Source organism: Balaenoptera acutorostrata, chromosome 8 (assembly GCF_949987535.1).
Source record: "Balaenoptera acutorostrata chromosome 8, mBalAcu1.1, whole genome shotgun sequence".
NCBI classification, from domain to species: Eukaryota; Metazoa; Chordata; class Mammalia; order Artiodactyla; family Balaenopteridae; genus Balaenoptera; species Balaenoptera acutorostrata.
In genome coordinates this window covers 70,851,238-70,877,383 of record NC_080071.1, presented here as the reverse complement: position 1 = coordinate 70,877,383, position 26,146 = coordinate 70,851,238, and the positions used below count along the sequence as shown (strand labels likewise).

Genomic DNA, 26,146 nt, shown 5'->3' with positions numbered 1-26,146 from the left:
TCCAGATACTTCATCTTAATTTTGAATATGTTTTAATTCATCTTTTCTAAGAACCTCCATAACTTTGCAGATACTTAAACACTTTGGCTTAGTTTTTAGGGGGGGGATTTATGGCAATTTAGAGAAGTTATGTTACCCTTTGTATATTGGGAAATTATATATTATGAACATTCCAATTTTCTATGGTAATTTAAGATTAAAATCTTTGCTATCTATTGCGATGATTAGAATGATTTGTGGAGTTCTATGTTTGGTCTTTCCCAAATATGACTTTAGGAAAATTACTTTTATTTGGATAATTGACAGGTTAAAAAACCCCTGCTTGGGACTTCCCTGGTGGCACAGTGGATAAGACTCTGCGCTCCCAATGCTGGGAGCCCAGGTTCGATCCCTGCTCAGGGAACTAGATCCCACATGCATGCTGCAACCAAGAGTTCGCTTGCCACAACTGAGGAGCACATGTGCTGCAACTAAGGAGCCTGCCTGCCACAACTAAGACCCCATGTAACCAAATAAATAAATAAATTAAAAAAAAAAAAAAAAAAAAACAAAAACCCTGCTTTACCAACGTATAACTCACAGGTGTTCTTAAAATCGTCATAAAGTTGTTGCTAGTCTGAGCCCAAATGATTTGCTCTCCAATGAAAGTTGGTTAATCTTGTTTGCAGCACGGCACCAACTATCATTTTCCATAATTTAAAAAACAAGCCTATTGGTACAACTGTTGTTTAATAAATCCAACATAGGAAGTAAACCTTTAAAAAGTAATTCATTAAAAAATTTAAATACAGGATTATACAAGTCATATGATGTTCATGATTTAGTGTCTATTAGTGTGAATAAATTCCTTCCCAGTCCCCAAATCTAAAGACATTATCCAAAATTTCCCAGATATACAGAGTGATGCTTAAGATATAGGTGACGATTTTATTGTCAACGTATCATTTCTCTTTCCTCAGCAGAAAAAAACCTCAGCAACTATTTCTGGGATTCTTGAAAGGAGTAGGAGTACAGTGCCTGTTCCTACTCTTTCAGCATTGATTTTCTTCACAATCTGTGATATGGTTTTTCAGAAATGCTGTTTGGCAGTCCTGATAATTTCATGTGTTTTCAAACTTAAGCCACCCAGACTACACAGTGCAGTATTTTCAGCTCCTTTCATTTTCCTTTTCCCTTTAATTATAGAAGTCTCTATTCCCTCTTTTTGCAAATGTGGTCAAGAAAGATGCTAAATGCGATTGTTTGTAGAAGGAACGTGCATTTGTTTTTCTCATGACGATCCACATAAGTTCTTCCAAAATACAAAAGCTGTGCTATAACTAACAGATGATATTGATGGACAACACTTCACTCCTAATAACTTTTTGGACCCTCCCCCGTTCCTTTGACTTTGGTGGATGTGCCACGTGCCCAGTGGAGAGAAAGCAAGTAGACGCTCTAATTTTAAACTTGCACTGTAAAGCACTTTCAAAATAGTAATAGTTGAGCTTCATTTCGGACCTGACTTTCCTTCTCAATCCATTCCCCAGGACCCCTCTCTGCTGATTCGTGTCCTGGTCTATCGGGGGCCGTTTTCTGAAATCGCAAAGCACAGTTTATTGCGAAGCTGAGTGGGTGGGTCCACGCGCACACCCAGACTCCGGCCAGGACGCCGATCCCAAAGCTCCGCGTCGCGCGCCTGGATCGCGGTCCCGCTCCCTTCGTCCGGCCTCACCACAAATCCCAGTTTGAAAGAAAACTTCTCGAGGCCGAAATGAACCTCCCCTCGCCGTTGCAATTCTTCCTTCCGAGCCGGCAGAAAACGTGAGATTTACTACGACTCGCGGGGAGTGGATGGCGGCTGCCGCAGCACTCTCGGAAGCGGGTTACCTGGTCCCCCGCCCCCGCTTTGGGGGCGGGGTCCGCCGTCTCGGGGCACCGGGTCAGGGGCGGCGCGGGTGGGCGCGAGGGAGGGCGCGCGTCGCGGAGCCGCCGGGGCAGCACTTGTCCTGTAATCGATTGCCGAGCACGCCGAGCGGCGCAGCGCGCAGACACGCGCACACGCGCCCTCGCCAGCCCGCGCGCACACACATACAACACACGCACACACGCACAGGAGCCCAGGGCCCGCACACGCGCGCGCGCGCACGCACGTCCTCCCGCCCGCTCCCCGGGCCCCGCCGCCCGCCGTCCGCCGCCAGCCCGCCCTCCGCCCGCGGGCGTCTGCGCGAGCCCGGCCGGCGGGGGAGATGTGCTCGGGCTCCGGCGGATCGGTTTCTCGGGGTTTGACCAGCTGTCCCGGGCTAACCCTGCTCCTCGCTGAAGATGGAGGAAGTAAAAACAGGATTACCCTTAGCTACAGATCCACTGCCTTAGTTTCCACCACCAACTGCAGTGCACAAACACACGTTAGGCACAGGAAAGAAAGAAAGAGAGAGGACACACTAACAGTAAACACAAACAAAAGGGTGATGGGATTATTTTACTGCATGCACTGCTGAGGTAAATCTCCGCTTGCCTTTTGCGTGGTGAAGAACAGCTCTTGTTTTGTCTTCTGATTCATAGGTTATATATAAATATGTGTATCTGATTTGCAAAGGGGGGGAGTGTTTTCAAAGTTAAGTGTAATTATATAGTATCTCGTTTTGCACTGTTATGTGATCAAATGACTTGTTGCTATTAACCAGTAATAATAATAATACTATAGATATTTTTCTCTGGGAGGGATGGATTGTGGTTATGATTAGGGTAATGATTTCTGTAAAGGACGCTCAGGGAATCGGGTTGAAGATGATGTCTTCTGCCTTAATTTATCGTCCCCTCCTTGTAATCTGTTTCTGGGATGTTAATCGATTAATCAGTTCTCATCTCTATAGCTGTCATGGATTTGGACTTGTTTTGCTTTGTTTTAACTTGAATTCCAAGAAAGGTTGGGTAGCCTGGAATAAATTACAGCTGTCCAGATAGAAGGTAATATCCAGATCCTGTTGGAATTAAACAACAACAACCTGGTATGACATGTAAAAATGCAGCCGTTAAATCACTTTGACAGGTTCTGGTATGGGCAAAAGAGATGGAATTAAGATTTAATTTATTATTATTATCATTTTTTTTGCCAAGGGCGAAAAGCAGTCCTGTGAAGTTGGCCTAGGTTCTTTGCTGGGTTCTCCCTGACTGTCCCTCCCCTCTCAACACCCCTCCACCCCCCCGCCTTTTCTTTCAGTTTTCTTGTCTTAGCTTTTGGTCGATTCTTAAGGAACCGGTGGATCAAGTTTTTTCTCTTCTTGTTAATCGCATTGCTGTAGCACTGACTGACCTCTCTCTCTCTCTCTCTTTTTTTTCCTCTTTCCTGAAAGTACGTCGTGCCATTCCTGAGTGACTTTTCCTACTAGACCATCCCAAAGGGACGAGGGGGAGGGGTAGAAGGAGGAGGAGGAGGAGAAGGAGAAGGGGGGTGTTCCTTCTCTCTCATTTCTTGGTTTTGTTTATCAGCCGATCTGTTTGCTGGATTTGGGCTCGGAATGACCCACCTGTAAAGTGCTTTTCCTTCCTCCTTGCCTTGAACTCTGCAGGGGGCTTGGCTTGGAAGGGGCAAGGGAGGGAAAGAGAAGGGGGAAACACAAAAAACTTCTTTCTTTCTCTCTCCGTTTATCTTCAGCCCGACATTGTCACCTCCTCTTTGAGGGGTTAGAAGAAGCTGAGATCTCCCGACAGAGCTGGAAATGGTGATGAATCTTTTTTAATCAAAGGACAATTTCTTTTGTATGTACATTTCGTTTCTCTTTCTCCTTTTCTTTCTTTCCTTCTCTGAGGGTTAATAACCATTTCATTGATGGGGCAGACTTCTTTCGCTTCTCCCTGACGTTTCTTTCTTAATATGTGTGTGTTAAATGTGTACATTTTTAAAGAGATAAACTCATTTGTAAAATATCCGAAGAAATTGCTCCCCTTTAAACTTTACGGATGCCTTTCTTTAAAGCCTTATGTAATCATAATTTGAAAGAATTTGATAACAGTACAGCAGGTTGAAATTTAAGTGCTATGTAGTGACTGAGTTGGGAATTTGATCTGATTATTCCATAAAGGAAGAAAGAAAAGTTTTTTTTGGGGGGGGTAGGGAGGGTGGTGGTGCAGAAGGGGAGGGGAGGGAGAAGGGAAGTGGTTTTGGAGACAAGAAGTGAAGCTGCCTGTTTTCCAGTAAGTAATGGAGAAATTCCAGGAGCCAGGGCTAAATATACTTGGCGATCAATACAGAAATGGCTCATTGTGAATAATTTAGCTGCTGGTGCAGTGAGAGTTTTGAAACTAAAGGCAAAAAGGACCAGGGCCAAAGGAAAAAAAAAAAAAAGTAAAAATCTTCTCAGGACATGTCAATTCTTTAAACTTTTTTCTTCAAAGAATACAGTTAGCTTATCGATCTTTTCGTTATGTGAAATCAAAGCTAGGGGGTGTCATCTCATACAATTTACTTTTGTTTCTGAGAATTAAGTTCTTGTTTTGTGTCATTGGTGCACGAAAATAATTCCCCAAACTTTGAAAAAGTGATCCCCTTCCCCTCTTCAAAAAGTGTATGAATTTTTCAAAATTGGAGTGTATTAAGTAGGCTCGGCATGGTATCCAACCATGGTCTGTCAGGAAATTAAGGTTACATTGAACAGGTGCTTACACAGAACTTGGGGTTGGCTAAAATGTCAATACAAGCCTGGCAGTTGGGTAACTGCTGCAGAAACCTTCGAGACATACTTGGGCACGAAGTTTTTTTGTTTTGTTTTGTATTTCTTCTGTTTGTTTGTCCCCCCCCCCCCCATTAGAACATGATGAACCAACTTGCAACAATTGTGAATAGAGCTATCTGTATACTCGGGAAGTCCTTGATTGTAGGAAGTAGTGAATGGTAAAATACTTCAATCCCAGTTAAAGCTGGCACTTTGGAGGTGTACCCCCTTCCTATTTTTTTTCTCTAAACCGAGTAAATTCTGATTAAAAGAGTCATTCATTTCTTGCTGCAGCCCATCTCATAGCACACTTATCTTTCCTATCCTATCTCCAGCAGGAATCAGATCATTTGCAGAAAGAGTTCAGTGACTTGCAAATGAGCACATACAGTACACTGTAGTATGTTTCTTGGGCACAGGTTGCAGCAACAGCAACATGGGCTAACTGCTTGGAGCTTCAAATAAGTTAAGCATTTAATGGCAGATACTGAAAGGAATCATTGTGTTAAGGGTATAATCTTTTGTATTGCAGCACTGCACTTTGACTATGGAAACAGAGGCTATTGATGGCTATATAACGTGTAAGTATTCATTTTCATTAATCTGTTATTGTTAATAAAATTATGTTTGTTACCTGTATTGTAATTTCTGAATTGGAAGTTTTTATCAAGAACTGTAAACTCTTACCTCCTGTCTGTTCACAATTTCACCTGGTAAATGAGTTTGAGAAAATAGCACTGAAGTGAAAGAAGAAGGAACTATAGATATATACCTGCTATATTAAGGATATTATTTAAATCAGTAGTAGCTTAGCAGATCAACACTTTAGGACTTTATTTTTTTCATTTACTTTAAGTCTAGAATAGGTCGGGTTACATATATGTCTACTAATATGGCATGTACTAAATACTTAGTACTTTGTAACCTAATTTTTCAGACACATAATGTGAAAGAGAATTAGCTCACTCAAGTTGACAATTTTTTTTAGCAAACTCTCCTTTCAAACATCTAACTCTCTGATAGCCAGTATTTTGGAAATGCTCATTAAAAATACTGTGTGCTTAAGGATTAAATTAGATGTTAAAAGAAAACATTTTTTTCAACTAGAAGATACTTTAGAAATCAACTACTCCAGTCTCCATTATTTTACAGTTAAGATGAATGTGATAATGAAATTTTGTAATTTTTTTATTGTGGGCTGGTTGTTGCTTTTCATCATTTCGTTCATTTATTATGTATTTCTAAATAACATTTCCTTATAGTTTCTTTTTAAGGGAAAAATGTATTTCATTAAAATCATATATGCATACCCCTGCATATATGATTACAAAGTTGGTAATTAGATTTTAGATGACAATGAACAGAGACCAAAAGATTTTATTTTGTGAAAACAGGTGACAATGAGCTTTCACCTGAAAGGGAGCACTCCAGTATGGCAATTGACCTCACCTCAAGCACACCCAATGGACAGCATGCCTCACCAAGTCACATGACAAGCAGTAAGTCTTCATTTTATGATTTTTTTTTTCCTATTTCTCTAGCGATAGACTTGAAGTTGTTAGGTCTGTAGGGTCCTCGCACATTGTGGTGTAGCTGCTGCTGTAGATTTTGTTAAAGAAAGAACAACACAGATTTATTCCTGTTCATTTTGGTATCGTAAAACATGAGCCTGCTTACTAGTCTGAACTATCCCAAGGTGGCATTTGGGAGCTGGTGCTTACCTGTGTCAGGTAAGAAATGTTAGGCTTTGCTGGTTATTCTTTTGTCTTGCCAGGTTTATGACTAGATTTGTTTTTGTTGCTGGGTAAAAAAAATATGGAAACACGTTATTTCCAAAGGACTCTTCGAAGTAAAAAAAAGAAAAAGAAATTATTTTCTATTACCTTGGCATAAAGCTAATCCATCAGTGGTAGAATTGCAGTGTTAGTTGCTTTTTTTTTTTTTAAACATGTGAAAGTTTCGTGTCCAAAGCATTGGAAGTGAAATGTAATTGAAAATTTGTGGAACTCACTTACATCTATTTCTCTGACAAAGTGAAAGCATTTTGTTTTAGACTGTCCAGAGAAGAATTGAGAAAATTTGGAAGGATGTTCTGAACTTGCAGGAATAGACAGTTTTGGCTACTGTTTTTGATAAAGGGTCATTCATTGATATAGTAAACACTGTTTTTGTGTAATAGAAAAGCAACTTACATGCTGTCAGTGACAAGACAAAATACTTTATTAAGAATTTGGTTTATTTTCTCTTAATTATAATGTTTCATAAGTTATCAAGTACAAATGCTCTGTTACTCCTACTTAAACTTAATTTGAAATCGTGTGTTTATACTTTTGATATGTGTTATATTCTTATACAGAAAGGCCATCTGATTTACATGTAAATATAATTTAATTTAAAAGCTTTCTATTTGGGTGACACGTGAAGGAAAAGCATTTTCTTTCCTTTTTAAATGAAGATTTAATAACTAAAGCAAACTGAATCATCAAGTGAATTATGAGCATATTCTTAATATGTTAATTCTAATTATCCTGAGAGAACAAATTTTCTTTCCACTTCCCTCTTACAGTTTCAAAACTTGATGTTATTGTAAAGCTACTAGCTTCATAAGTAGTTAAGACTTTTGAATTATAAGCAAGAGTATATAGAATACTATTGAATACATTTTGCAATTCATTAACTTTAAGTGGTTCTAGTTACTGACTTGAAAGTTTGACTGAACTATGTGAACTTACTTTACTTATTTAAAAGTTTTCTTTATTTTTATTAATGGGAAGCACTTCCTAGGAAGATTTCATTCTAGAAGCAGTCATTGAAATTCCTTTATCATGTAGGAAGAAAATTAATAGTTAGTGATGCAATGTATATTAAATTATAGTGCTAATCTCTTGTAATGGATCTTGTAGCATTAATTTATTTTTTCTGCTAGTTGGCTATTGATTTGATAAAAGTTATACTACTATTGCCATGTAGGGAGTACAATTTTTACATTTTAACATTTAATGTTACTAGGTCCTTGGCAGGATAGAGTTTTTATTTTTCAGATAATTTTCATTTAATTTCCTAAAGAGTAAAGATAGATTGATATGCAATTTCTGCTAGTTTAATATTTAGCTATTGTCTTTAGAAACATTGAATATAAGGGGTACGTAATAGTGGGTAATCAGACTTTGACTGTCATCCCCCAGCTACTGCTAGAATATCAGCTGGAATATACTTGTTAATTGGTTAATTAGCTCCTTTATTTGTGAATTTGATTTTGGTTTTGCAAGTAGTCCTTTCTAAAAGGCAGTTCACTCATTTATTTTAAGTAAACATTGCAGAGTATGGGCATGATCAGTTTGGACAAATAAGAACTGTGCTTTTGATATTTGAGCTTTTCTCACCCAACAGCAGTAAAATTATGTTTGGTAAAGAGGTTTTGTTCTTGTTTCTTTTTTTTTTAACTTACTAGCCTGTGGCAATTCCATGTTAGTATAGTTTTTAGCTAAGCTGCATGTGTTTTCACGTTCTTTTCCAAAGAGTTGCAGGTTATATATTTTGGCTCTCACTTCAGAGCTGTCTGTTGCATCCTTTACGTAGCCTCTATTTACAGTATCTAGGTTACCCACTTAGGTGTTAGATGGAGAAGATACCCATTTTTCCTCTCTGTTAGATCTAGGAGAATATCAGCATTTTAGATTGCCAAAGCAAATAGTGCTAGAGAGGGACTCTTGTCTGTTAATTAGAATAAGAGACCTACAATCGGTCACTCAGATGTTTTTCTATGACTTGGAATAATTTTTTGTGCGTGTGTGACTTGTCAAATCACTTGTGTCTGAGATTACTGGTTTTCCTAAATCCTTTTATATGCATTGCTGACTTTATTATATAAAAAGAACTTATTTATTTTCCGCATTTTTTAATATCTTCAAATAATCTTTCTAAAGGGCTGTGACTTCCAAAAACAGAATTGCAGTTTTGGTTGAAAGTATTAGAGCTGAAAGTAAATGTGAAAACCTTTATGATAGAATAAGATAGGTTCCATAGCAGCAAGGAGGACAAGAGTATGTGTGTAAGAGGTAAAAAGTTATTTTAAAACAGTTTAGAAAAAAAATAAAAGGAATAAAGCCTTTGATTTTATGAAATAACTGACGTTCTAGCAGTAAAGTAACACTACCATGTGATAGCCCACTTATTTTGGCTTTAGGAAAGTGGTCAGTTTAATCCTAGGTCATAGTCATTTGTTTAGGTTATTCTATGACTATTCTAAGATGAAGGGTATCTGTACAACTTGCTGCCAGCTATTGTATAAAAAATAATGACAGCAGCTATCATTATTTGACAGTGCTAGAAGAGAGCATCAGTGACTTGGGAGAGAACTAAAAATGTTACAGTGCCTGACAGTCTTTGGTTTTAAAATTCAGCATGTAAGACAAAAAGAAATAAGAGGTATTAGTGAACTTAACATTTTGTAATGACTACATCCTATATTTTCCAGTGGATTTCCTTAGAGAAACTTAGACTTTTTCTTCTAGAATAAGGATCTCTTTGATAAGAAGATGGGCATTGTTGCCCAAGATCATTAGTGTACATACTGAGTCTGCTGACAATCTTCGGTGTCAGGGATGACAGTATATGCCTTGATGGCTACTGGAAATACACAGTGTTAAGTGATTTTAAAAATAGAATCTGGAAGTTAAGAATCTGAGACAGACAACGCAGACAGAACAATACAAAAATAATCCATATTGTATTTCGGCCCATCAGATGAGACTTACTTTGTGATTCCTTATGTTTCTGGGTTAGCTCATTTCCAGTTCTTGTATAGTTGCTTCAGTATCGGTTTCAAACTGTGCTATACCTGCTGCTGAGTATTTTGAAAGATTTTTAAGGTTCAAAAAATTGTCATTAATTTTATTTTTCTCATCATCATTTACTTTTATAATGCTAATAAGTAAATTTTCTTTGGAGAGAGCTAATGGTGTGAAAATACATTGTGACATAAATTTTGTTTCTATTACTTCCTTTACATGGATCAACTTTGCAGTCAATACCATTTATCAGTCAGTTTGATGGCCAGGTGGCATGTATGGAATTGGAAGAAGTAGTAATTCTAGTTTTACAAGACTCTGACCAATAATCAGGTCAGGGAATCTAGTTTATTCTTTTTAGAGTGCTTCACATTCATTTTTTTTCTTAGCTAGTTTCCATTTTTAGAACCTAGTGAAGCATAAGTATAGTATGATTTCTATTTTTCTTGTGAGGAAATGGAGGCTTGAAGAAACCAGTTGGCCTCTTAGGTCCCTTAGCAGAAGGATAAAGTTGTCAGGATTGGGATATAAAACTGATATTACCTTGTGGGTTAGATCACTTTATTGATAACTCTTGAAAATGTCATTATCTCAGGGTGCCCACCATGTCCAGTACTGACCCATGTTTTAGTGACAAAAACAGTATTACAGAAGTAGAATAGGGTTATTATGAGGGTGGAATGATAACAGATAATCTTGTTAAGCAGATGCTCTAATGCACTTTTTAAAATATAGCTTATGTTTTGGGACTCACCAGCTTTCTGAGTTGTCTTCTGTAGCTTAGTTTGGCAGTCACCCTTGGCTGGATTTCCATAGGACACACCCTAATATAACACCAGATGGACTTGATGTAAAAGCTCGCTCTGTTTTCAGTTGTAGTACTTAGTTTTGTATATATACCCAACATACCTTACATTTAGTTTTTACTTGTTAGGAAATTAAAAAAATAAGTTTGACTTGATTTCTTTACACCTATCAGAGGTAAGTGTCATGGCCATGTACCAAAAGGAAAAAAAATAGGAACTAAAGGAAGTACATATGAGCAGGGAATTAACAGCAAAATTTCTGTATTTTTTTCTTTGCCGCTCATTCCACTCCCACCCCCCCACCCCCCATTTTTTAAGTCTGCTTTGAAGTAAGAATAAATGTCTGTCTTGGAGAAACAAAAGAGCTTACTGTAGAGGTGTTGTTTATATTGCCTCTATCTTTGTCCAAATTTGTCTTCCCCACTGGAAATACATTAAAAACAATGTAATGTGATTGGTTAGGTTCTTTTGGGAGTCTTCCTTCAAGCCGTAAGGAATTGAGATCCCTGGGTCCCATCCTCTTCTCTCCTAACTTTGAATATCGATACATTTTGATTTTATGATGTTCTGAAAGATCAATAGCAGGGTCACAGTCCTAAGATGAGGTAGACTATGTTGTTTTTCTTTGCTTTTTTCCTTTATATCTGTTTATATAATATATATTTATTGACCTGTTAGTATTTTCCTTTTGTGAATTAATCAAGACTTAGGATATCTCTGCTGAAATAGGTAAAGAGTATTTAGGAACTATTTTCCCTTATTATAAATGTGTAATCACAACTGGAGTGAGAGAAAGAAGGGGGGCATAATTTATTGAATATATATAGGCATTATACTAAGTGATATACCCAGCACTATACTAAGTGATCCATATTATTTCACTTAGTCTCCACAACAGCTCTGTGAGGTTACTCTGTTTATAATACAGAAAACCGAGGCTCAGAAGCAGTAGATTGCAGGTGGTTAAAAATATGGGCTTTGGAGTTATACAGGCCTGTGTTAGAATTCTTGCTTTGCCACTAGCTTGCTGTATGATCTTAGTCATGTTACTTCACATCTCTGAGCTCCAGTTTTCTTATCTGTAGAATTGGGAAAAGCAATACCTAAGTCAGTGGGCTGTTGTGAGGTTTATTTTTTTATCTTTATTTTTCTTCTTTTTCACTGCGCGGCGTGACACGTGGGATGTTAGTTCCCAGACCAGGGATCGAACCCATGCCCCCTGCAGTGGAAGTGCAGAGTCTTAACCACTGGACCACCAGGGAAGTCCCTGCTGTGAGGTTTAAATGAGGCAATATTATGCAAAATACTTAGCACAGTTCCTGACACATGCTAAGATCCAATAAATAATCACTGCTGCTATCACTCAGAGTGGGCAAGTTTCTTTTGCACCAAACCATGATTCATAAGAAATTTTTTTTTTTTTTTCAAATCAATATCTGTTTGAAATCCAGATCTTTTGCTCTTTCCATTTTACTGTGTAGGTCCATGGAATGGAGATAGGCATTTCTAATAATTTAGGGTAAAAATGAAAGAAAAACCCCTCTATTATTTAAAGCATCTGTGAAGATTTTGGTTAAGAAAGAAGTAGAGTTTGTCTGTGTGCCAGAGATTCTTTTTATTGGGTTTCAGTGTTCCTGAGATAAGTTTTATATTTTTGGTTACATGTAAAGAAAATCATTGCTTATCATTGGTGCTCTAAAGACACCGGTCTTTAAGAATGGAAAAAGTCCTCTTAGTAGAGTAACCTAGCCATATCTAGAATCAATTCTTTCTTTGAAAATCTGTATCTAAAATTTCACCGTATTTGTTGCTTCTGGTAGTACCATCAATTCTCATTTGATGATACCTAATCAAGTTGTACGCCTGATTGTTGCTAATTGTGCATTTTGGGGGTAATAGTTTAGGTGTTTTAAGTTTGAAGTAAACTTAAAATTATCACTTACAAGCATTTGACATGTTGCTATATCGTTCTAGTTGATTAATTCAAGAAATATTTGTAGGCTATCTTTTATGTGTCAAGCACAGTAAGGTGAATCCAAAGGTGAATAGTACACTATTTTTGTCCTCCTGTAGCTCATGCTCTGGTTTGAAAGAGACATCTGAACAGGGCATTATACTATGATAAGCTCAGTGTTCTTATTATTATGGGGAGTGAGGGGTGGTACTAGTTTGAGAGGACTTCCTGGAGGGACATGATGCTTAAGCTGAGACTTATTAAATGAATAGGATTTAGGAGAGAAGCAGAAGGCTTGTTCACCAAACAAACCCACAGTGGGAGCTGAGAAAGAATATGATATGTTCTGGGAAATACAAACAGATTGGTATTTCTGGAGTGCAAAGTTGGAGTCTTGGAATTTGAAGCCAGAGATGACTCTGGAGAATTAACCAGGGCAAGATAATGGAATATCTTTTATAAGAGGAAACTTGGATTTCATTTTCAAGGGAGCACAGGGTTTTAACAAAGAAGATTACTTCAGTTTTTTTTATTGACATGGATCATACCAGCTACAATAGGAGTAAAATGATTGTGGCTGTGGAACACTCTAGGGGCAGGGGGTTCTTTAACAGGCTGTTGCAATGACAGAGTGAAAAGTCATGAGAGCTAGTGGTAGTGAAGATAATAAGGAAGAGAAGGATTTGGGATATAATAACTTAAAGTGGACAGGACTTGGATAGTAGGGTTAAGGAGAGGAGAAAGTTCATGATGATGATATCTAGATTATTGGATAGAGGCAATAGGTTCCATCAGGGAAGATAGGAAATACTGGAGCAGGTTTCCAGGAAAAGATTTAGTTTAGTTTAATTCTGTATACAGAGAGTTTGAAGCACCTGTGGAATTTGGGAGAGGCTAGCAATCAGGCAGGAGGATAGTTTAGACTAAGTGTGAATTTTCCTAATTAGTGAAATCTAATATGTAGCTTGTGGTTTTGTTACTTTCCCTCCTGTATTACTTTAACAATAGTTTAGTATTTCTTTAAAAAATTCTTCCCTAAGTAATTCTCAGCATTTGATCAGTGACCATATTTCCCCAACTGCCCCCATTGAATCAAAATTCTATATGGAAATGTACGATCACAGGTTTTAATGAGCTCTTTTTGCTTAATGGAGTCCTTTTATGCTAGTCTCAGAAGTTGGATTAGTTGATGTGATTGACTCACTGATTTTTAAACAAAACATGCTAGCCCTCTCCTTAAAATTTTGTGATCTATTTAATATCATAATTCTGATGGTTACATATTTAAAAAAAATCATATGCCATACACTCCAAGGCCTCTACTGTAATGATTTGTCTTTATTCTGTAACCTATTTCTCATCTATAAATACATAGCTTAAAACATATGAGGAATCATTTGTTAACTAAGTACTAGCCAGTTCTGCTACATTAATAGCCAAAGAATTTAATGATTTTATGCAGAGCCTTTTTGAAAACTTTGAGATAAATATACAACATGATATATATCATTTGGAAATTATTTGGTACATAATTTTTTTTAAAGTTTATAATATTGTGCCCCTTGGGATAAAATAATGTAAGGGGAAAAGTGTGGTATAGAAAACATCTTAATCTATTTCCTCAAAACATATATTATAGAACTCTATCTTAGAAATTAAGCCCTGATTACCCAAGACACCATGAAATTTCAAATGAATGTTAATGATGAAAATAACTTCATCTGAGATTTCCTGTATGTGGAGATTCAGAACTTGCTGTGGAGATATTTTTATCTTTTAATCACTGATCCAGCAAACATTTATTAAGCATTTTCTTTGTGTGATGCACTGCTGATGCTGGGGCACAAAAAATGTGTTAGGGCTTTTTTTTTGGAATGGATGTTATCTTTCAAGGTCCAAGTGAATTCATATTTTATTTGAGATATTAATAATCCCATTGCATTTAGAAGCAAATAAGTGTGTTGTGCTCACCATAGTTTATATCCATTGTAGAGAAATGAACTGCTTCTCACCTTTTACCTCTGAGAATTCTTCAAAAGTGTATAAATTTGAAGACACACAATGAAACAGAGACAAAAATACAGCCAGCTTCTAAAATAGGTTCCCACAGGAGAACATTTCCCCAAGAAATTTTTTAGAATGTAGGGTTTTGTTCTCAGCCTTGTAAGTTCCGAAACTTGATTGGCAGCACGCAAAAAGTGGTCCCGTATCTCAAGGTTGACTCGCATTAAACAAGTTTACAAAATTGATGTTTAAAATTGGAATACCAATTTATGTCTGTACTTTCATTTAAAGTAAAACAAACAAACAAAACCTGAACCAACTAACATAGGCTCTGGATCACCTCAGTTGGCTTGACCAGATCTTTTTTTGTGTGTGTACTGACCTATATGGGTAAAGCAACAAAGGTCGTTTGGTTAGCAAGGAATCCAAACAAAGGGAGTTAGTTACATAATTCAAATGTTTAATGGCATCAGACTAAGAGACCCTAATATGTTCAGCATCACAATAGAAATAGCAGTGCCATTTGCATCAGTATGGTTGAAGTCTTTTGTCCAATTCCTTCTTCCCTGAATGGACATGGATTTAGATTCCCTAGATATAGCCTCAGCCAAAATACTTCTGAGAGTCATTTTTTTTTCTTGGCTTCCTTGGCTAAATCCCGCAGATTCAGTTTTTAACTTATACATGTAATCAGGTTATAACCAATTCTTGTCAGCCTAGGATCCGTTCATTTTCTTTAATGTAATTTTACATTTCTGCTTAGATTTGTTAAATGTTGATTTTATAGCCTAACTCTATGAAAGCTATCTTATAATACCTATAAATGATACCCCAACTACTATTACCATAAATTCAAACTTCCATTCACAGAAATGTTGATGGGTGATGTGGCCAGCAGTTTAAGAGGTCTTAGTATCTATTTTAGATGAAGACGGAAAATAGCACTGCCACCTGAGAAAGGCACCTTACGTTAGCTGGGGATCTAGGAGAGCTTCTAATTAATAGGTCAGGAGAAATAAACATCACACTAGTTTCATGAAATCTCTGAAGTAGTCCGGCCACAGCAAATGAGATTTTATAGAAAAGTATAGTATTTTAGGTTAGTTAATAGGGAAGGCTATCTTAATTACTGAGTGTGAATTTAAGAATATTTTTTCAAAGCACACGGCTTTATTTTGGGGCCACATGTTGATTATAAAGAAATTAATTAGAGATTTTCCAGATGTGAATCTTTGAAGAAAATGGCTATGCCTTATCTATTGGGTTGGCCAAAAAGTTCGGGTTTTTCCATAAGATGTTACAGAATATTTCTTCATTCCCAGTATACAGAACCATACTGGGTCATTGTAGGAGCCCAGTAATTATTTATTGAATTAAGGAACTGCTTGTGATTCACATATTGCATATGTGTATTTAAATAATGTGTTTCTGATCTATTTGAGGAAAGTTGGAAAGTTGGTTTCTTAGATGTTGAAATAATTCTGAAATCCCATTTTACTTGTGATTTTCTTTGTTAGGGTATGTATTTATTTCAACCATGTCTCAGTCTCAAAAGGATTTTGTAATCTTCAAATCAGCCCCAAACAGATGATCTTCAAGATTCTAAACGTCTCTTCAGTTTTCTGATTCCATACTAACGTAGTCAGTGGAATTCAAGTTAGTGTAAATGTTTCAGTGAATATGTTATAGTCATCATCATTGTCTTCATTACTAATATCTTTATATGACACATTTAGTGTTTACAGATTTCACGCCGCATATAATTTTAAAATCAGTTTTTCTATCACTTATTTAAAACTGCATGTACAAAATGGAATGCTTCAATTAACTTTTCTTATGCTCTCCAGATATTTTGAGGAGCATATAATTAATCAGTGTAAAGTCACGTTCTAATAAATTAACATTCTGGTGTCTACACCTTTGACATTTTTGTCATTGCTCTCTTATTATCATGGAAGCTGTAGCTCTCCTTACACCTGACGGTGTCAACTTTACCTGCTACTTACTAAGACATCAGTATGCAGGGCTTGGCCATATTTTGAAGTGCTGGGAAGCTACATTGCTCTATTTCTGTTGAATTAACTAAGACTTTCTGGCTGAGTTCTAAAGAGGAATTATTCCTTCTGCAACTATATAAAACATTTCCTGTTACGTCATTTTCATGAAGAACCTTGTTGTTTTGTATTTGTTGTTCAAAACAAACATTTTAGCAAGTAGTATTTACGTATGGAAATATATTTCTTTTGTAAGACATGTCTTTCAAGCCTTTTAATCAGATTTATGTCAGTAACTTTATTATCCAGATGGTCTGAGGTAGATTGCATTATTTTCATTACATTTGTTACCTTCTTGATAGAAAAGTAGCATTTGTATACCTTTTCGAGCTGAGGATTTACGTTTAACTCCTGATTGAAGTAGGTTCATTTATTTTTACTAGAAATGATTGCTTAGATTATTCATATATCACTTAGAGCTTGGAAATTGGGCTGTTTAAGAATTTTTAGGTATTGAAAATAGGTGAGTAGTACTTATCATTTTTAGACACTGTTTTAAAATTATAAGTACTTTAAAAACACTGATTCTAATATAGTATTTTGAAATATAAAACAAATTCTATTATATTGCTGAATGTTGCAAAATATTTGAAAGTGGTAATAGATTTTGTTTGAACATAATTGAGAACTAGAAAAAGAAATATGAGATATTTTTCTGTAAGTCTGCTGTTTTTTACTCAAAATATGAATTACACACTGCCATCTGTCTGAACTATGACAAATTAATGACCTAATTACAGTTTTTGGATTCAGTTTTAACAAAAAGAAACACTCCTGCTCCCCAAGAAAACATAATTTAAAATAAACTATTTTTACATATATTGTGCTAACAATAAGGCTATCTTTTGATGAATTTGAGTAGTTTTAGTTGGTCCCACAGTTTGAGTACAATAACTGGTAACAAATTTAAAGATCTGTTATTTTTTAAGCAAATCAGAGAAATTATAGTTAACTAAACAATTGCTTTCATACAACTGTATGTGCAAGAGAGTGCCATTTATGTTTTAAAAGTGTGTGTGTGTGTGTGTGTGTGAGTGAAAGCAAAGAATAAGGAAGGAAAGAAGGAAGGAAAGACCAGACTATTGGTAGTGTTCACTTTGGCTTATGTGAAGGTAAATAGGGTGTTTTATCATTTATTCTAAATAGTTCTGCATTATTTGGATCTTTTATAAAAGATCTTTTACTTGTATAATTAAAAAAAAAAAAACGAATTCAGTCAACCATCTTCTCAAAGCATGGAGCTGTTTTGTAAGAGAGACAATGATATCTCTGATAAGAAAGGTCTAACCTTGAAATTTCAGTGATATAGTAGACTCATGAAATTGGACTACTGCCGTTGATGATAAATACTGAAGTCAGGGGTATTCTCGTATACAAATGCTGTCAACAGACTCATTGAATATTATTTTAAATTTATTCTGAATATAAGATATTTTCTTAATGGCTGTAATACAGTGGAATTTCCAAATAAATTTACATACTCTGGAAATTTTTTTGAGTGATATTGATTTATAGCATGAGATGCTGTAAAGTAAATAATGTTCATATAAGTGTACTTCTGGCAATGGTAAGGAGACATGTAGCATTACGATGCCGAAAGAAATCTGAGTAGAATAAGTTAAAACTTATCCTTAGGTTTTCCGTTCTACCTTGTATATGATAATAAAGTTTACTTTTTTAAAAGACCCTTAGTCTCTTTTTCATGTTCATCAATTTAAAATTCCATTGAATGTTTCTCATTGAAAGGAAAGAGTAGAGGTATGGAGTATAGAGAACAGAGAACAGAGCTAGCTCAAGAAGAGAGAACACAAATGGCAAATCCAGAAGTGAGGGATAAGCCACAGAACCCACTTGAGTTAGCAGATCTACTGGAGAGAGGAATAGGCAAATGAAAAATAGGATCTTTCCCTTCCTTTTTTCTTCTTTCAGAAAGCATAAATAAATATCTGAATTTATAAGTTAATTAAAGAAGTTACCTCCTGCTTGAGTGATGAAGAATGTGGCCATAAGATTAAAGTGGTTTCTGGTAGAAGATAAATGATAAATATTGATAGTCAATAGGAAGAAGTGTACTTTTTCAGATATCTGAAAACCAGGGAGTGAAAGATGGGGGTTGACTGGTTAGAAGAACTGGAGTCCTAAGGGTTTCAGCCTAGAAAGATTGGAAGATTGAAGCAGTAGAAGTCGGTAGTACCTAAAATAGATTGTTTGATGTCATAACCCAGTGGTGTTACTGATGGCCATCTTGGACTCATCTATTGCTTTTATCTTTTGCAAAAGTGACTGAAATATGTGCTGTGTCTGAGAGGTATCCTAATTGGTTGTGTTCCTAAATTATAACAGATGCAGTCAACTTTGGTCTTGTCCCTCAATTGCCTTTTTACTTCATTTCAGTGGGAAAGGCCGTTGGGGAGTTAGGGAGACCATAAGCCTGCCAGAAACAGTAAGAACTTTCTCTGCTTTCTTTCTTTTTTTTTTTTTTCCCTCATGGGAGGCGGCAATGAAGAAGGAACTTGATATTGAGCAGATGAGATGGGGTTTTGCATCCAGTTTTTGTTCTCTGATCTCTTGTTTTTCCATTTTCCTCCTGAAGTATCTAAGACACAAGCACTGAGTGTTTCAAAAGACTTTCTTCAGATCATACCCTGTCAGAGATTTAGAATTCCCAGGTTGGCTGTTACCTACTGGAATACTCTTCTAAAATTAACCTTGTGATAATACTGCAGTAAAAATTTATCAGACGTGAGATGAAGTTTACACATGTATTATTGTTGAAGGGAAGGTTTGCTAAGCCCATAAATAGTAAAAACAAGATCAGGGTATATGTTTAACTGGCTTAAGAAAAAACAGTTTTTAAGCCTATTAAAAGTCATATATTTTATTTGTAAAATATTTTAGACTATTTGAAATGCTTTCACATCTAACATACAATGTGCTCATTAAAACTTGATCTTAATATTTATTTAAGCAGTCTCAGAGGAATCTATTCTTCCTGGCATTACTTAAGCCTTTTATTTGTTACTAGAAAATAATAAACATATATTTTTTAAAAATACAGAACTGAATGAATTTTCCTCTTCCCCCCCCGTGTGGTAAAAAAAAAGTGAGCCCTGATATATATCAAATGTGAGACCTCTAGACAGATATTTCATCTCTTAGAATCTCAGTTTGTAAAACAGGGATATTAATAACCTGCTTTGTCAGAGGAGTGGCAAGCGTTAGAAATAATATATGTAAAGGCTCCAGAATGGTGACTGGCATGGAGTAAGTTAACCAGAATGGTAGCTATTATTTTATTGTTAGATAAAACGAGTATGAGAAAAAACTTGAATCAAATAACCAAGAAAAAGATCCCACATACATGCTGTATCAACTAGTCTTCTAGAAAGGATATGCTTTTAGTCTGCTTTTAATCAACAACAATTTAAAAAAGTAGTCCAAAGCGTTGCTGATAAAACTCAAGATATATGCATCACTGAGTGGATATTTTTGCTCTTCATGTGTCTGAGTGCTGTCAGATCGTCCTTGTTTGAAAAGAAATGTGTGTGCAGATATGAAGCAATTATTAATTCTGTTGTATTCAAATCAATTACTAAAGAAATGAAACTAAAATTACCTAATTAATGCGAATCACAAATAAACCTGCTCTGTTTGTGAGGGATGTAATTGAAATGGTAATTATGCGGTAGGAATGCACTTCATTTGAAGATGGCAGTTCAGAAGACGTGTTTGGTGGCAGGATTTGACTGCACAGTGTGCCTCCCTCCTGACCTGGCCCAGAGAGGGGTCTTGTTTGCTTATTTACTAGATATGTTGGTGAGTGAATTCCCAGTATGGTTCTGAAATTCCATGAATTTCCATACTCATGGAGCTGTGTGTCCTACATCATTACCCATCTCTCTGTTGCATACCTGGAATTCTCAGAACTATATATCAGTCCCCAGTAATGTCCATTTTTTTCCTCTGTGAACAATCAAGAAGAAAAGTGGATATTCTTTTAGAAAGATTTTATAGCAGAGTACATAATAAACAGACTACTCATAGGTCATTTGGTTAAAAGATGCAGAAATCTTTGTAAATCCCAATGAGATCATTTAAAGTTACCCATTTCGCTTTTCATGTCTGAAGTGTAACTTTTCCTGGGTCTGGGTTACTATGAGCATAGTGTCAGTGTGCAATCAGTCCTTAAAACCAAATGATCCTTTTTATCCAGGAATAGTTTCCTCTCTAAAAACTAGGAAGCCTTTATCACTTCCTATCTTGTTTTACCATTACTCCATTGCTTGTGTACATCTTATCGCCCCTGTAAGACTGGAATCTCCTTGAGCGCAGGGAAAATGACTATAATCTCTACAGCCTGAGGGTAGCCGTCAGAGCCTGACTTCAGTGCTGATCAGACTTGGGTTTATGGCTTGGGCTGTGCTATGTGTTAATCTCCAATTCCTCCTTTGTCAAAGGAGGCAAAGTTAGTACTTGTCTCTCGGGGTTGTTGTGAGGATTAATAAAACGCTTCAGTAAAGCTTCTATCACAGTGCCTAACACATTTCAAGAAATATTAGTTTCTCTTTTCCACAGAAGTTAGCTAGCATGTTGCCTTACACGTATGTCTCTCAATCAAGAAGGCTGCCTATTAATTTTTAACTACATTATGAGTTAATATGAATCGCTTATTTGGCTAGACACCTTAGAGGTGTAACTCAGTTATTTCTATAAGTTATTAGTCAGATTAACCCCACAGGTTTGGTCACTTCAGCACTGTGTGTCCTAAGGGTACATCACCCAGCTAGTCTTTTTACCCACAAGGCAGTTTAAAAATAAATGGTCTAAAGTTAACACTAGCTTAGGCTCTTGAACTCTCTTAGCAACTCTCATTCAAGCAAAATACTGTGTTAGACTAAAAGCTTCAAGTGCTTAGAGGCCTCACATGACTTCATAAAATGCATCTTTTTAGGCCAATGTTGCTCTACAGTACAGAGATAGATTTTATAAAGATTCTAAAAGATCTGTAGAGAATCTTTATATATATGTGTGTATATATATATATAAATTCACCCCAAGACATTTTGGTTATTTGTTGTTAAGAAGAAGTGTGAAGTAAGAGAGATTGTTGAGAAAGTTTATAGTTTTAAAGTTATTATTATTCAATATCCTGTGATAAGCCATAATGGAAAAGAATTTTGGGAAGAATGTGTACGTGTGTGTTGATATACATATGTATATATACACACATATATCTGAATCACTTTGCTGTACAGTAGAAATTAACACAACATTGTAAATCAACTATACTTCAATAAAAAAATAAAGTTATTATTATTATTTTGTCTAATGAAGGTTTCTAATTTCCATGACCCAAGATTTCTCAAATCATAACCTAGCCATTTAGTAGACACACATGAAAATGGGAGTAATACTGCTGCTGTTTTTAGTGAACTCTTACCAGTAACTAAATCCCAAAGATCATTTGAAAACCCATGAATCAAATGCCTCTTCCTTGAAACTGTACACATTTCTGCTTATGCTAGATTGTGAGGCCAGACCTTAATTTTCTTAGAGCAATCGTGATACTTATCACCTTTGTCCATGATATAATTGTTATAACAGTACCTAGGATCAGATACCCAACCTTTAGGAAAATTTTTTTTTCCAGTTTTTATCTGAATCCTTTCTTGAAATAATTGATTAAATGTGTCTGAGCAATTTTAAAAGAGCAACCAATCGTTACCTAGTTTTACAGACATTTGTAATCATGCCTATAGCTACAAAAAATCAGGCGGTGTATTTAATAGCTTGGAGAATGCCAAGTCTTCTCATTGTTTACATTGTAACATCTTAAGAACTAATCATTTTATTGCTTCTCTACCTTTGGTTTTTCTTTTTCTTTTCTTTTTCCTTTCTTTATTGGTACAACAAAATTGTATGTTACTTGGAAGTTCATGAAATGTAGTTTGCTTGGTATAGGTTCTGTAAATTAAGCCTATAATATTTAACTGGCATATATTGGAAAGCAATGTACTTAATCCTAACTGAACTGAAAGTGCTTGTATCTCTATAGCAGCAATTTAATGATAACAGGTCATCTGCATTTTTATGCTGAAAAGAACCCTTTGTGGTAATCAATCTGTAATTTTCTGTTTGCCATCTTTTTCTTTATTGTGTGAGCGGTTGGAGTTGAATTACTGTAAAATACTTTTGCTGCTAGCAAGTTGTTTTTAATCAATTAAAGTGCATTGTTACCTACTTGGGTGGCTCTTCAGGATGGTGGGGAACCTCAGCACTCTCCCAAATGCTTGCTTTTCAAGTGTGGAGTTCTTGGATACATTTTGGATGCTGATATATTTTCAGAATCATGTATCTGGATGGGCACACCTCTGGTGATTAAGGCCTATTAAGTTGTATTTACCACTTTATAATAAAGCCTTTTTTTTTTGTTTTTTTTGCTTTAAAGTGCACTCATGCTTTGAATTTGGTGTTTTACTTCTTTGCTGCCTGTGAGAGACCCTGGGCTTGGTAATTAGTATTTATTTCCAAGTTTCTATTTTTACCATGTGTTTTGATTTTCTAGGTTACTGACTATTGAGATAAAGGAAATGGTCCAGTTAGTTGCAATCAGAAAGCTAGAAGCTTTTGATAGAAAAGTGAGAAAAATATACTGCCCCTGTCTGAGAGAAAGAAACAGAGAGGGAGTGGCTTCATTAGAAGTGTCATAATCAGTGGCTGCCAATTACTCAGTGAACAGAAAACATCTGGTATTCACCTACATCTGTTAGCAGCCCTTATGTTTCCATCTGCAGGTCATTGTCTCTTTCTCAGTTGTTTTTTTTTAGATACTGCGATACTTTGACTTTCCAATCTGTATCTGGTACTGGTTCTTTCCTCAAACTCTACATCTAGTCCATCAGAAACAGTTGGCTCCACTTCGAAAATATATCTTTAAAAAAAATTTTTTTTTTAATTTATTATTTTTGGCTGCGTTGGGTCTTCGCTGCTGCGCGTGGGTGTTCTCTAGTTGCGGTGAGAGGGGGCTACTCTTCGTTGCAGCGCGTGGGCTTCTCATTGCAGTGGCTTCTCTTGTTGTGGAGCACGGGCTCTAGGGCTTCAGTAGTTGCAGTGCGTGGGATTAATAGTTGTGGCTCACGGGCTCTAGAGTGCAGGCTCAGTAGTTGTGGCACACGGGCTTCGTTGCTCCGCGGCATGTGGGATCTTCCCGGACCAGGGCTCAAACCTGTGTCCCCTGCATTGACAGGCAGATTCTTAACCACTGTGCCACCAGGGAAGTCCCCGAAAATATATCTTGAATTTACATAATGTTCACTCCTACATCTCTAGTCTGAGCTGCCATCATTTCCTAGTCTTCTAAACCTAAAATGTTACAAAAATTTGTAGCTGGTCTTTCTGCCTCCATTCTTTTTCTTCTTTGCCCCATAATCCACCCAATAGTCAGACCTGCACTTTCTAAAACTGAAACCAGATAATAACCATCCATTGCTTTAAACACAAAACTTTTCTATTAAAAACAGAATAAAGTTGAAATCCCTTTCCAGAGTCTGCAAGATCCTATAGGACATGGCTCCTGCCTCTGTCTCTGAGTCCTCCTCCTCCGTTCTTCTTCTTCTTCACTAAACTCTCAAAATATCTCCCCTCTTTCTTCTCCTTGGACAGGGCAAGTTCATTCCCATCTGAGGGTTTGGAACACTCTTCCTTCATCACTTTGAATGAAGCCTCCTTCTTTTCTGCTGTCACTCAACTCAACTGTTGCCCCTTTGGAGAGGCTTTTCCTGAGCACCCTAGATAAATAAGCCCCTCTCAGGCATTCTATGACATTACCCTATTCTATTTTGTTATACTTAATAGTATCTGAAATTATCTAGTTTATTTATTTGTCTCTTCTGTCAACACACACTTGAAGAACATTTGTCTTGGTCACTGAGGTAACCCCAACGCTCAGAATTGGGCCAGGAACATAGTAGATGATAAATATGGGCTCAAGGTCTCACTAAATTACTGTCCTTTCCCTTCCATAAATAGAATTCTGCATGCGTGTGTCTATGTGTGTATGTGTGCATGCATGCCGGTGCGTGCGCATGCACCAGTATGATAAACACAGTATTTTATACTGTAATATCTATTCCAAAGCCTGTATTTTAGAAATCTGCATATTGAGGCCCAAGGTCACATGGGGAAAGAGTAGAACAGTGATTTAAAACCTTGTGTTCTTGCTCTTGGCCTGGTGTTGCTTCCCTTACATAATTTGCTCTTTCCTTCTTTTCATTCATTTGTTCATTTGCTTCATTCACAATAAATATTGGGTACCTGTTTGCTCTGGAACATAGCAGTTTCTGTGGGTGCAGATGTTGTTATGCTTTGGGGTGGGGCCCAATGGAAGTGGTTAAGGTTTTCAAGTAACATAGACCTGGGGTCAAGTCCTTGCTCTGCTCCTCACTTTAAGGTAAATGTAGGGAATTGCTGATATTTGATTGTTCTACTATGTGACCTTGGGAGTGTTTCTTGGATATTCTACACTCATTTCCTTCAGCTGTAAATAATAATACCTGTCATAAGGTTTTAAGAAATAAATGCAGTAACTTACATAAAGCACTTAGCTCATTTTCTGGCACAATTAACTGTTATTCTTTGTAGATTATAAATATTTGCATATTATTTCTATATTTATTAGATATGGTTCCTAAGATATTACTTGAACTATAAGTAGTATCAACTCAGTCTAAAGTTATCTCTTGCCTTCTAGAGAATATGAGTATTTTTCTTACTTGATTGTTATAACGTTTAGAATATTCTTTTCCATTAAAAAAACAAACAAGTTTGCCATCCACAAATTTCACTGTTTCACAAATCATTGTGGTGTTTCACAAATTTATTTTATTTTATTATGGTAACTTTATTTAGCTTTTCTATTTGATTTTATATTACACTTAATAGTATTTTAATTATTATGGTTGATTATCATGATAATTTAATAGTCTCTTAGTACTTAGGAAAGGGAATCCTTTATAAAAGCAATCAAATCTCATTTCTTTAGTTCCTAGGATGTTTTGGAAATACATTTTTTAAAGCTAGTTAATTGGGTGGAAAAATTACATGTTATAATTTTCAGAAAAGAAAATTGATATACCTAACCAAAAATTCTGATAATATTCAATAGATTAGAAGCTAAAGAGAAAATGACAACAAGTATACCATTGATTGCAAATTACTTTTATTTAGGTAGGATTAACTATCATCATTCTATGACTATATATGCATACTATAGATCAATAAGGTGTTCAGAATGGGATTAACTATCTGGAAGGAAGTGGTGTTATCTAAAACCTACAGCTGGAAAATACAAGAATTAGAAACTATTTGATTAATGCTGGATCACATAATTATCCAATGATTAAAGACTGCTCGGTGGAACTGACATAATGGGGTTTTCTTTTTGGAAAATAATATTTGAATTTTAATGGTGTTCCACTTGGTATTTAGTAAAAATGCAATTCACTAAGAATACACTTAGGGTTTAGACAGAGACCTAACCTCTGTAGCTTGGTGGTTTGGCACTTCTGATGCAGATTTGGGGAGAGGTTTGAAATTAGGATGTAAAGTCAGAACAGCATGACTTCAGCTAATGTACTGTTTGCCCTTGACCCCTTCTCCACTACCTGCCAGTAATGATAGGCGTTTGACAAGTGTAAGTACCTAATGCCCATTTTATTTACAGTTTTCATAGCTAATGAATAATAAGAAAACGTCCACCAGGACCTGACTGTTTACCTCTCTAATAGCCATTTACAGATGGTGCATGTTGTGGCTGTCACAAAGCCTTGTCCTATAATAACATTTG

The 26,146-nt window shown here is 36.2% G+C and overlaps 1 protein-coding gene across 12 annotated transcripts in view; it reads left to right on the top strand.

Moving 5' to 3' along the window:
* Positions 1–1,382: 1,382 nt before the first annotated feature.
* IKZF2 (IKAROS family zinc finger 2) overlaps positions 1,383–26,146 on the top strand; it is a 176,056-nt gene continuing 151,292 nt past the window's right edge. For 4 of the 12 annotated variants that reach the window (XM_057551582.1, XM_057551580.1, XM_057551581.1 and 1 more), the window contains exons 1-4: positions 2,295–2,481; positions 3,638–3,704; positions 5,227–5,275; positions 6,089–6,193. In XM_057551582.1, coding sequence (XP_057407565.1) covers positions 3,702–3,704; positions 5,227–5,275; positions 6,089–6,193 — 157 coding nt within the window. In that variant the 5' untranslated portion in view covers positions 2,295–2,481; positions 3,638–3,701. Of the gene's footprint in view, positions 1,804–2,294; positions 2,482–3,250; positions 3,335–3,460; positions 3,512–3,637; positions 3,742–5,226; positions 5,276–6,088; positions 6,194–26,146 lie in introns of those variants that run through there. The other 8 variants (XM_057551576.1, XM_007187866.2, XM_007187865.2 and 5 more) reach the window with 8 other exon arrangements.